Here is a 12,993-nt window from a genome sequence, read left to right as displayed (position 1 = left end):
TGCCACCTTTCTTGACAAACTCTTGAATTTTGGTAAGCTTGTGTGTGTATGTGTTTGAAAACTTCCCGTTTTGGAGTATAACATGCTTAGCCTATTTTTATTAAAGCTGGACCTGGTAGCCCTGTGATTTCATAACTGAGATATCATTGCAATGCTTGGAGTTTTTGTCTCTCATAATTGCTGAAATTCCTTGTATTTGATACCTTGCTGAAGTTTCAGCCAAACTGGCTAGTACTTCAGGAATTAAGTTGCATTTTCTGATTCTGTCAATATTTTAAGAGATTTAGAGATAATCATACCTTTGGAAAGAGTTGACATTTACAGTGGCTAAATTCATGGTCTTTGCATCATGGATGTGTGCTCTGTTTACTATTAAATCATTTCATCTCTGTGGGGGTCAATCTGCTCTTCAGTTAATACAGCTGAGGATTTTGTCTGACCTCCACACACATGCTGTTGCCCACACGCCCTTTTCGCAGTGCTTGTGCACAGCCCTGCCCAAGGTTGCAATGAAGGAAAAAGGAGCCAGTCTTTCACTGGATCACTGGGGAGCTTGACTCTTTCCTAGCTACAGCTACACACTGCTGTGTACTTCACTGTTTTTATTTTTTCATTATTTGCTTTAGAACCTGCACACACAGAGAACATTCATAGCTTTCTGAAAGAGTTTCTGTACCACCACCCAACTTCTGCTTCACGCTGGGGAGGAAAAAGCTATTGGTCTTTGCAGTGCAAGGGGTGAATCACAATGAAATGGTACTTGGGAAGACAGATTGGAAGAAAGTTGGATGAAGGGGTCAGGAGTCGGGGAGTACTGGTGCAGGAGCTAAGCCATGTAGCACAGCAGTGAAGGGTTGGGAGTTCTTAAGCATTAGAATTGATGGTGCTTTGCTTCTACACCCAGATACATCCCAGCTTCCTTAGGATGATTTCTAACTGATCCATTCCCCTTTTCTTCGGCCCCACTAAACTCCTTCCCTGCAAAAGAACAGTCTTGCCCATGCTGCATACTGGGAACAGTCCTTGGCCTACATGGTGTCCTAAAGCATGCCTGGACATTGTCTGGTGTAACAGGGGCCCAAACCAAACCAGAAGGTGCTAATAATTAAATGGTATGTGAGACAGTGCTTGAATTCATGCTCTGACCCACTGATCAGCCGTCTGATGTGGGTATAGTCAGGCAGAACCAGAATGGGAACAAGGTACAGAGCAGGAAGCCATGTGCTTGTTGGGAAAAGAGGGAACTGGTGTCTTTGCTAGAAGACATTTTAAAGGTGAGTTTGGATTCAAACTAAAATAATCTTCCTGTTGGCTATCAGTGGATTTTCCTTTGTTTGCCTTATCCCTTTCTATTTTTGGTCACAATGAAGGATGACAGGAAGTTACGAATGCTGAGTCAAATGAAAGCAGCAGCAGTCTGTGCAATAGCTCTGTCTATGTGGATATAATTAAGTTGACTTAAGTTGACATTTTGTGTGAGCACTGACTCATAGTTCATTATCTGTCTCATCACAGATACCTCTTCCCTTATTAATGGCACAGGATGGATCAACCTAGGAAGGAGTTGATGTTGTGCTTTGGGGAAAGTATGAAGAGAGTTTCATTATTTGCTCTTAAGGATAGGCCCTAAATGAGTTGAGGAACTGCATAAAGAGAAGGGAATAAATAATATGGCAACGATATATGTTCAGTCTTGTGTCCTGCCAGCACTCTTAAGCAAAGCTGTTTACAGAGGTCAGTCAGTCACTGTGTCGGATTTTATAAGCCACCCTGAATCTTGAAGGCTTACTTACCAATTCTGGTTTTCATCTTTGTACTTAGCTTTGGTCTTTTAAAGAAGCTTTTTGTGCCGCTTCATGCAACGTAGAAGTTTCGCGTGTAATATGTCTGCTATTTTGGGAACTAGAAAAGAGTGGAAAAGGTATAGAACTTGAAATTATGTTTATCTCTACCGCCAGGTATAGATTAACATACCCATTTTCCAAGATCCCAGAATGGCAAATATGATTTGGATCTAATTATTAATGCTTCCAGCATTTATCTTTAGCTCATATTTATCTGTGGTGTGGCAGTCAGTAACAGGACAGACTTTTAGAATCCAGATTGGTTTTTTCAAACTTCAGCATTTACAAATTAAATCCTACTACTCTCAAACTGTAGGTATTATGACTTACTTGTAATTATACTTAACAGTTCATAACCTAATGTTCTGACTTGGAGGCAGATGGTTTTTTGGTGGTTTATTCTTGGTGGTTTTTTCTCTTTAAGTGAGAAAATCAGAAAGTTTCCTAATACAACAATTTGCAACAGAATAGCCTTCCTACTTTAAAAAAAAAAAAAAAAAAAGGAAAAAAGAAAAAGGCATGTGGGAGGTGTGAGTAAATGGACTCCAAGTAAATGTATAATACTCTGTGAGGAAGCTTAAGAAAGCTAGCAGTTAAAACTGGTTCTTTAGTTTGTGGGACTATTTGTTTACTAGTTTTCTACATGACTTGTTAGTATACTCTAAATGCCAGACTTCAAAGTGACTTGATTTTGTTTCGATTATGAATAAGAAATTATTTTGATGGGCTAAAAGGAGAGTCTGCGAATTTATCATTAAATGCAGTTATTTTGCTGCTAGAGTTCATTAATGCCTTCAGTAACATTTTATTTTTGTGCCTTTTTAAGATCTTACAGTTTGCCATGTGGGGACTTCAGCAAGGTTAAATAGCATGTTATGCAATAACCAGGTTTTGACACTTGCAATAAAAAGGTTGCTAAAATTGTTTCCCTTGTCTATAGGAACTGAATATTTTAGCAAGCTGCCACTAAATCTCATTTGTGGAATATGAATGAAACTTTTTTCCCCACAATTGGAAGTAATTAAAATGTTGTTTACTTAAAGTGAGTTATTGTAGTACTGTTCATGCCTCTATCATACTTCCTGGACTGCTTGAAAATAGGAAGATTTGTTGTTGTTCCCCACCTTTGTGCTTCCGGGGGGATATTATTTAATAGTAATAATAATTACAAGTCCTTCTCCTTTCACTTGAAGTATTGTCCCTTTGTGTCCATTTTTTAATCTAGAATTATATACATTATTCAGCATTGTTCAGTGTAGGGACCCTGTCGTTGTCTTGCACAGCTTGTTAACCTGAAGGAAATGGCATGTTTGCGATGGTAGCCTATGGTATGTGGGTGTGGGGGGAATCACTATATTCCCTGTACATAGGAGGAATGGATGGAAATGTATATGAGGAGAAAGAAGTTTTATTGCACTTTCGATGAAACAAGAACAGGAGAACTGAAGGAAAGAAAGTTTTGGAAAGAATCTGCAATAAAGAAGACTAAAATTATTTGGTAGGATTTGTGGCCTTATTTGGATCTTTATAAAAACTAAGAGAGTAAGCTCTTTATCAAATATAAATTAAGGTGACTTGATTATTATGAATACATTCATCCACATAAAGAGCACACAGTATTTTCTTCAATTGAATTATAAATGGCAGAGCAAGTACTAGTGCTGATGAGTGCCAGGTGGAAGCTGATACTAGATAAATAAAATTGGGTTGTGTTTCAAATGTTGTGTTTATCAGTGAGGGTGACTTCCCCTGAGAAAACATAGACCGAAATAGTTTTGGCATTGGTCTACAGATTTGTGGAGAGGAAGACTTTCAGTAGGGGAATGCATTAAGGAAATGATCCAGAAGGATGTGAATACTGATTTCTGGGAATCTAGAGGAGTTCAGTAGGAGAAGGGCTTCAGGAGAGCCCATCTGACAGTAGTTGTGTTGTCTGAGCAGTGCTTTCAACATTAAATTAAACCAGTAGTTTACCAGTTGTAGACTTAATCCTCTGATTTACAGAAGGGTGAGGAAAGTGAGTGGTGAGGTGCAGCTGAGATCAGATTGACCTTGTCACCGTCTTGCAAATAAAACATAAATAAATGCAGAATAACACAAAGTAGCTAATGTAACTCTTGGTACTTCATTTCCCTCCCTCCACACCCCCCGCCCCCCCCCCCCCCCCCCCGCCCCTTTTGGTAGTATTTGTTGCTTTTTGAAGATGGGGCTTCTAAGGTCCCTTTCTTTAAAATGAGTTAGTTTAATAGGTTTACTAGTTAAACCTGTCACATTCTGCATCTTCTTGAGTGTTTCTGAGCTATGATTATTCTCTTGCTTAAAAAACCCCTTATTTTAGCATCTCTTCTTGTCAAGACAAAATGTGGTAACACTTAACTCTTTCAGCCTTTGATTGTAGAGACTTGCTTATTTGCATAGCCTGAGTTTGAGAAAGAGCAGTCTCCACCATATGTAAATAGGTTCACTTTGGTGTATGTGTCTAGCCAGCAATGTAAAGGATGTTACACCTCTCTGTCAAAACAATTTTTGTCTTTAGAAGCTGATCAAGGAAACTAGGTGAAATTCCATAAAGTTGTCAGTTTTGCTCTTGCACCATGTAATAGATACATATGTTGCTTTTGGTTTTCTATTTCTCTAAGTACAGTGAGCAGCAGTCACAATTTCTCTGGATTTCATATAGTACTTGAACTATCCCATTTATGATTCACTTATCAGAAAAGCAAATAGTGAATGATAAATTATTGATCAAATGTAAGATGAAAGACCAAATTACTCACATACTTCAATCAACATAAAAGCCCTGGAAGTAAAACAAAAACACGTTGTTCCCAATATACATATCACTTTCCCAAGCATCTACATGCTTTCAGAATCCATTATAAAAGGGAGGCCTCCAACATTAGCAGCCAGATCAAGATGATATTGCATAGGAACAGTAAGAGCTTAGCACAGACACATACTAACAAAGGTGTTTCAGATATTGTCATACACAGCATGTGGCTACACAGTCTAATTGGAGTACTAATGAACAGACTGTAAAATTAGAAATTGTATCTATCTAGTTGGTCAGAGCAATCTTATAAACTTACAATCTTACAAAAGGAACATCACAGTAACTTTAAAATAAGCACATCCAGTCACATTTCCTTGCAAAAGTTCCATTAGATGTAATGCAGTTAATTCAGCCCTTTCTCAGACCTATGTAATGATACAATGATGATTTGAAAGAGAAGGCTAAACCTGAAATAAAAAGAAAATAAATCTGGCTCTTCAGCTGGTGGAGCAGAAACTTTGGGAAGTGCAGATGAAGGTCTTTCCTATGTATTTTGGCACTGTTAAATGGATCATAATGTATTTGTGTACAGCTGGATCTGAGAGCAAAATAAAAAATAACATTGCTTACTTAGGATTTGACTGCTAAGTAGAAAAACACAGACTTAATTGTGCAAACTGTATGTGGATGATGATTAAAAATACAAAAAGATGGTAATGATCAGGGTGTGACATCTTAAATGTGAAATACCAACAATTTTAAAAATTTTAAAGAAAAAAAAAAAAAGAAAAATCTGCTACTTTGAGGACAAGTTCACTTTTCTTAACAGGCTACTTCTTCACATGAACTTTCCACATAGATATGAGTGTTTCTTTGACATGAAATTATAAAACTTCTTTAACTGTTTTGCAAATTGCTATAATTCCTGTGCTTTCTGAGAATACTACTAGCCTGGTATAATGAGTTTAAGAATAACTATGTATTAAGCATACAGCTTTCAAATCTACCATTAATGAAATGTCTGGCCATTTCATTAATTGCTTCTGCTCCAGTGACTTGTATAAAGATTTTAGTAAGAGTGAGGTTTTCTATCAAAGGTTCAGAGATGTGTGCAAGTGAAGTATTGAAGTCTGATTACATTAAAACAATGGTTAGCCTCAAGAAATGTCCTGAAAGATCAACACTTCAGCAAACACTCAGGATTACAGTGCAATTAATCTTTGTGGTTTGAAAGTAAAATCTCTATTCACATTCCTTCAAAGTCTTCTTTTTGTTCATAACTGATTTCCAGTAGCCAGTGTCAGTGCATACATACCAAGCTTTTCTTAAAGGGCCTTTGCATTCCTTGAAAGATAGCACTGGTTTGTGAGTTAAGTGGCCATATTAAATCTAGAAAAGCAAAATGTAAAGTTCTGGAGACAAGATATTCAGTTCATATATTACTCACTTTGCTTCAAGCAATTCAAAATCAAGAAGTTCAACCCTTACAGGAAACACAAAAGTCTGGGATATCTGATTAACTCATTCCCTGTCTGATACCTACCTCTTTACAGCTTCAACTTTCCCACATGAAAGAAAATTTCTTAGTGTGTGCTGAGGCTCAAGATTGAAATTGAAAGAACCTGAACTTCTGAAGAAAGTTCTCAAGTAAAATACTATTTATGGGAGTTTCAGCTAGCTCAAGCTCCAGGGAAAAGAAGCTGCCCCTATTACACCTTTAATCATTCTTTCTTCAGTCATATCAGCTCAGCCTTTCTTAAGTCAGATTAGTTCTCCACAAGCTGTTTCATGCACTGGATTTAGTTAAGGTAGACTACTTAATATAGAATTCTTACATAGGTAGCCTGCTTAGCAGTTGTATAGTCTAGTTAGTTCAGATTTCTAGGGGATTTAAATGTTTTTATATCCATCTCCCCAGGTTTACCATATATCACGGTATAATAAAGAGAAATGCACAAAAATGGCAGTGGTCAAAGCTGAAGTGAATACCTGTTTCCAGTTACTTCATTCTCCTTGCTGGATTCAGTGATACAATGACTGAACACTTGAAGACAGAAATATCAGAATAATTTTGGAAATAGAAACTAAGCCTCTTTTTTTTTTCTTTTTTTTCCTTTGTAGTTTCTTTTACAAAGAATAAGAGTAGACCAGTATTGGGAGAGCAGTGAGTGAGGAGAAATTGAAGAGTTTTAGTACACTTAAAATAAACTTGGAAAAATGTTATGTTCTGAACAGTACGAGACAGCAAGATAGCTTTTTTAGTTTGCAGTCTTAACATGTGATGCCAGGTCTGAATTTTCAATAGGCAGATTTGTGTGATGGCTTTACTTTGTCTGCCCCTTTGAATTATGCTTGTGTGTATAAAAAACTACACAGGCACACACATATATACTATATGAATTATATATTAATCAGAGCAATTCTGTGAATGAAATTATATCCTCAATTTTTATAGGGGGAGGTGCAGAATAGATTTTAGAGGAGAAAAATTAAATGCCTGAACGTAAGTAAACAAGCATTGTAGCAAGTCTGTGAGTGTCTCGTGAAGTCTGAACCTTTACAACTGATGAAACACTGAACAAATCTCTGCAATATGTCTAGATACCTTTCCTTAATCAGAGTGCCTTGCAAACTGAAAAGCATGAAGTAATATCTCTAATAAGTAACCTAGTGCTGTTTTCTTCTGCAAAGGCAGTTTACTGAAATTTAAAGTCTGTAGAAAACAGGCAGCCGTTTCTTCCCTCCTACATAAAGTCACATCTGAATGTTTAAACTGGAAAAGTACAAAAGCTAGCTGAATAAGAAAATCCCTCAGCTCCACCATGCATTGATTTATATTAAATATAGCTATAGTGTATGTCAGCAAACAGAAGATGGAAAAACAACTCAGTAGAAGCAAGAGCAACCCAGAACACATGAAAATCAAACGCCTTATTGACATGCCCAGAAGTTTAGAAGATTGACTGCTGGTACCATATTTTGACAGAAATACAAAAATATAAAAAGGCAAAATTAAGAAACTTTAGTAGATCAGCTTTTCAACTGAATGCCTCTTGAGTGGATTGAATGTTGTGTGTTGGGGTAGAACTAGAATTGACCTGGTAAAGAACAAGAGAATTTAGTGATCATGCAACTCAGAATCTTCATGTAGGCTTGAAGGCAGAGAAGAATGTGTTTTGTAATGTGCTTTGAGTTTTGAGATAGGTCATGGCTGGATCTATACTGCTCAGTACGGCAAACCTAGTCCCTCATTGGTAAAGACCAGGTCAGCTTGGGAAAGGCGCAGTCACTGTAATAGAGAAAAATCATCTGCTTCCTAGTTGAATACATGTCATGATTACAATTTTATCATGAACATGTGATTGACTCTTTCTAATATTTGTTCCCATTTTACCATAACCTGCATTTAGACTGAAGTAGGAAAACTGTTGATATAACATTCTGATCAAGAACTTCTCATATGGTGTCTGAGAAGAGATGGTGTGAGGTGAGGTGTAGTGTGGGGCATGTGATCTGAGAGCACTTTTTGTCTGTGGGTGCTGAATCATCTGCAAGGAAGTACTTAAGATATGTGGATTTAGAGAATACCTTATGTCCAAGTGGAAGAGAAGTTAAACAGGATGAGGATAATGGAGAGGATATTTTGTTAAAGTGAGGAAGAGAAGGAAATACTTTAAAATGCTCTTTAAGTTCACTTCTGTTGGCTTTCCCTAGGTTTTCTGTGTTTTGCCATTGACAGCTGTTGCAGCTTAATACCTGCATGTATTAAAAAAAGACAAAAGCAAACAAACAAAACTGTACAGAAAAGTATCAGGGAATAAAACTATGTTTGTTTCTTTCAACAGAATGCTGAAATTTCAGTATTTGAAGTGAATATCCGTTTTGTTGGTGGACTACTTTCAGCTTACTATCTTTCAGGAGAAGAGGTAAGACATTGCCAAATGGTTTATCTGAAATATCATCATCTAGATAAGTAGTTAACTTTTAGTTTAATAATTTTATTTATCCAATTTAAACTTCTTTAGAACTTTGAAAATGGCTTGTGCGGCAGAGATCTGTCCAGTGGATTTTCTTCTATTACTGTTGCTTTGTATAGTCTTAAAGCTATTCCTTCATGTGTTAAATGGTTTTTTTGTTTTTTCTTTTTTTTTTCCTGAGTTGAAACCATACCCAGCAGATTCTTACCAGGCTTCGTGCTGGAGTGTGTTATTATGGAGTTCCTATGGCATGGTAGTTGTAGATTTGGTGCAACAGATTCCTGCTTCACAAATTGCTTTTGAGCATATCCTTTAATTCCTATAAGCTATATTTCTGCTTGCCTTCCTGAAGCTGAAGCTTCAACTCCCATGGAAAAGACATGTTAAGAATGCAAAGATAACTGGTAAACCTGTACATGTGAATGTCTTTAAAGCATTAATATCCCATTAATCTCTATTGCCTGTCATGGTTTCTGGAGAAGATGGAGAAGCAATTTCATCTAAGAACTTTGACTAATGCAGTTATTTCTGTAATATATTTGGAGAAGGCTATTCTAGTCATAGGTACTGTGATACTTTAAATTTTTAGCTTGAAGCCTTTAATCTTACTAGTTTAAATTCTTGTTCCTGTCTCTGGATTATAGTGGTATTTTATTGTAGGATTAACACATGTTAATACTCTTTAACTGTAAATTGAATTTATCATTGGGATTCTTTAAATTCAATGCAATTACTGGTAGAAACTCCACAAAACCATCAAGACGTATCATTTTCTTCCATATGTAAATTTCCCAAATACTGGGTAAATCTCTGTTTTGAACCTGTCACTTTAAATTGACTTAAATTCTATGGAGTGCATGTTGGGTTTCATTAAAATGTTAAAGCTGTAATATTAGCATGTACTATTGGGTCATGTACCTGACAAAGCAGTTATAAGGAGACAGTGTTCCTCTGATATATTTACTTCTTAAGTAGACATAGCTGTTTATTTCCCGTGGTCCTGTCCTGACTGCAGGTGGTATTGAAAAGACATGAATGCTGTAAAATATACTTTTTTATTATTTTATTTGAACTGTCTCCTAATTTTCTGGGGAAAAAAATGCACTTAGACCCATTTCAAATTCACACTTAACAGTAATGAAAAAAATTTAGAGGCTCTTGGTTGGCTTCTTGATCTTGATCTTCTAAATATTGTTTTACCTAATGTTTCATCTCTGACTTTTTAAGAAAATCACTTGTCCTCCTACCGTAACTAGCAACCAGAAATAAGCATATCCAAGGGTATCTAGAACTGAAAGCTCTTCCTTCTGCTAATAAACACTTGTATCTTTCACTGCATATCTACTTCTTGCAAACAGGAGGGAACTTTTCCAGTGTAACCTATTGCTACATTTTAATTAACCAGTTCTCACAGAAGCAGAGGATGCTTCTTGGCAGACGTTGAGCTGGTAGAGGATTGCACAGGAGCCTTTACATCAAGTGGCAGTTGTCTGCCAAGAAATGTCTAAACCATTTGTCATTGGTGCTGTTGATTTCATATATATGTTGATGATTTATATCGTGTCTGTTAATATGCAGTCTCACTTTCAATAAGTGCATATAGTTTCTCCTAAATAACACCTAATCATTGCTTCTCAACCATTCCTTCATCTTTAGAGAGGCAGTTTTGCTACCACCTCTTGGACTAGATTGATAGCAACACTGGTGTTCAAAAACTCTTATAGAAATGAAATGAGGAAACATTTAAAACAAAGGAAGGTGTTCACACAATGGATAATTATGTGGAGCTCTTTGCAGTGGAATATTGGTGATACTGGATGCTAATGTCCATTCTAAAAATGGACAGACTCATTAATGAAAGTAAAATGGGTTCCTAAACACAAAAGTGATATGTATGATTAAGGAGGATCCTGAGCTCTTGCAGGCTTGGGAAAGACACTGTCCATGCTTGCCGCTGGTTTTCATACTCTTTGGTAGACATCTGCTGTCTGAGACTGAACAATGTTCCTAAACTAACAGTTGTCCTAGTGGATTAGAGTGCAACTCAGCATGATCTGCCTTTATCAGATTTGGGGAAACTCCCCCATTTGTCTTCTAAATCCAAGACGCTGAAGCAATAGCCAGCTGCTGCCTGTGGGAATCGTGGGATGCAGCCCTTCTGAGAACAGAGCTATGTTGCATGGGTCTGTCCTTCACTGATGCTGGTGACAGGTGTGGAAAGGACTGAGGGCCCCAGAGGCTGACTGACATCATAGGGAATACATCTTTAATAATCCATTAGTCCATTATATTAGTGGTGTTCCTAAGGAGGTGGAACAACCTGTATGCAGGCTCTTTGAAGGATTAATCTTTCTTAGTTAAAAGCTCATTTAATTCTTTATCAGATTAACTATTTAAAAATCATAATTTTGCTGTGCTCACTTATCAGTATCCTAATTAAAGCAAGCTATGTTTCAGTAAAAGGAGTGATGGAAATAATTATTGTTTGTAGTTGTGAATTACATTTCCATGGGTAATGATCCAAAGCTGCAACACATTGTATGTTCCATAATGATTTGTAAGTCTAACTAATCATGATTAAAGAATATCCTATCATACTGAGTAGTTCCTAAAACATCCTGCTCACATAATAGTTCATTTAGATAAAGGCACCAGTGTGAATAATTCTAAAAACGAAAAAATTGAATACTTTGCCTCTTGATAACTGTGTGTGGTGCTCACTTGCTAGTAGAGCTATGAGATGCATTCTGCTAAACTTCCTACAGTTTCTGCCTTACTAGAATTAATATGAAATACATAAAAGTGCTAGAAGAGTGTCATACAAAGTCACTTTGGGTTTTGTATTTTATGATTACTTTTTAAACCCAAGCTAGAAAGAATTACAGTCAAATGTCAAAGTTGATTTGTAGAACAGCTGCAAATACCAGAAAAATAGATTTCAAGATGAGTAACTTTTTAAGGACTACTCTTTTTTTAAGTACCTCGTAATAACATTGTATATTAATTCTTCCATGGTATTTTTCCATGAGTCAGTGGTTGTAAGAAGTTATTAAGAATGAACCTGGCTCCTTTAAAGCACTGGTAGTATTGATTTTTGTTTGTTTGTATAAAAGCATCTGGGAGAGCCTATAATAAAGTTTAACCTATAGGAACAGAACAGATTTTTTGGCAAACTTTCTTGATATTTTTGTTTAAATTAAACCTGAGTTCATTAGTAGACATGTGATTCCTCTTCTAAGCAACTTGGTATGCAACCCTTTTTGGTTTTGTACTTGAAAATAAAATGTCTAGTAAGAGATTTGTTTTACAAGTGCTTTGCTGTACTTACTAGTCTGATGTAAAATTCTTGGTCAGGAGTATTGCATGCAACGAGATCCCCTGTGTTGCAGACCTAAATAATTTTTTTTCTCTTGTAAAGCACACTTCCAAATGTAATCATATAAGGAGATAATTTGTTAACTTTTGGAGGAGGAAACAGCAGCTAAGACCTTTCTTGTAATTCATGGAGATGACAAACATTCTTTCTGAGCACTGTAATCTTCACTGTTGAGAATAACTGATACTAGTGCCTAAAGTGTAAGGCACTGCTTGTAGTGGTAACTATATGGCACTGCTTGTAGAGATTATACAAGCCTAAATATTGATTTGACTAACTCTTCGGGTTTACTGATATCTGGTTCTTATAGGTACGGCTGAAGTTGTATAATAAGGAGACTGTCTTACCTGAAGCTTTGTTCCACAGTCAGGGAATGCATTGCATAGGCAGAAATAGAAGAAGCTTTTAATAATTGCTTTTTGTATGAGTAGCAAAAAAGTAAATCCAAAATTCTCTGAAGTGAGTAAGGAGCACGTGAGTTTCAGATCCAGCTGGTAAGTTCCCAGATTCCTTTGAAGCTTTTCCTTTTTTTTGAATGGGATGAGTAAGGTTTTTTTTTCCTCAGAGTTAAAATATTTTAGATTCAGCAGATGTTCTTCCTGCATAATATAACCTTCTCTTTTCTACGACTAAAGATAGTCATCTTCACTGGAGGAAGGCAAAATAAAGTTGATAATGATGTTCATATTGCCATTTGTCTCCATGGCATGAAGCAGAAATGTGACAGATTTTTAGGTTTTTTTATTCTGGCACTATATCCTGTTTGAAGGAACACAAATTTATCCTGACCAGGATGAAGGAATAAAGAAAACACAACAAACTGTTCTTCATGGTGATAAATGTTGGACTTTGAGTTTCATCTGTTACTTTCTACCAACTGTTAATTAGAAGTAAAAAAAAAAAAAAAAAAAAAAGCAGGAAAAAAAGAAAAGTGATGACATATCACCTAATTAGTTTATATCTGCATTTAGAATAGGAGTTACAGTGCCACTATTCAACTTCACTTGGCCTCCTGTCTGACTT

At 36.4% G+C, this 12,993-nt stretch overlaps 1 protein-coding gene across 1 annotated transcript in view; it reads left to right on the top strand.

The window, feature by feature from the left end:
- MAN1A1 (mannosidase alpha class 1A member 1) overlaps positions 1–12,993 on the top strand; it is a 150,666-nt gene that overhangs the window by 52,448 nt on the left and 85,225 nt on the right. The window contains exon 4 of the mRNA XM_074896214.1: positions 8,463–8,543. Coding sequence (XP_074752315.1) covers positions 8,463–8,543 — 81 coding nt within the window. The remainder of the gene's footprint in view (positions 1–8,462; positions 8,544–12,993) is intronic.

This window comes from Athene noctua, chromosome 1 (assembly GCF_965140245.1).
Source record: "Athene noctua chromosome 1, bAthNoc1.hap1.1, whole genome shotgun sequence".
Classification (NCBI taxonomy): Eukaryota; Metazoa; Chordata; class Aves; order Strigiformes; family Strigidae; genus Athene; species Athene noctua.
The sequence above is the reverse complement of the archived record's forward strand: the minus strand, read 5'-3'. Positions and strand labels throughout refer to the sequence as shown.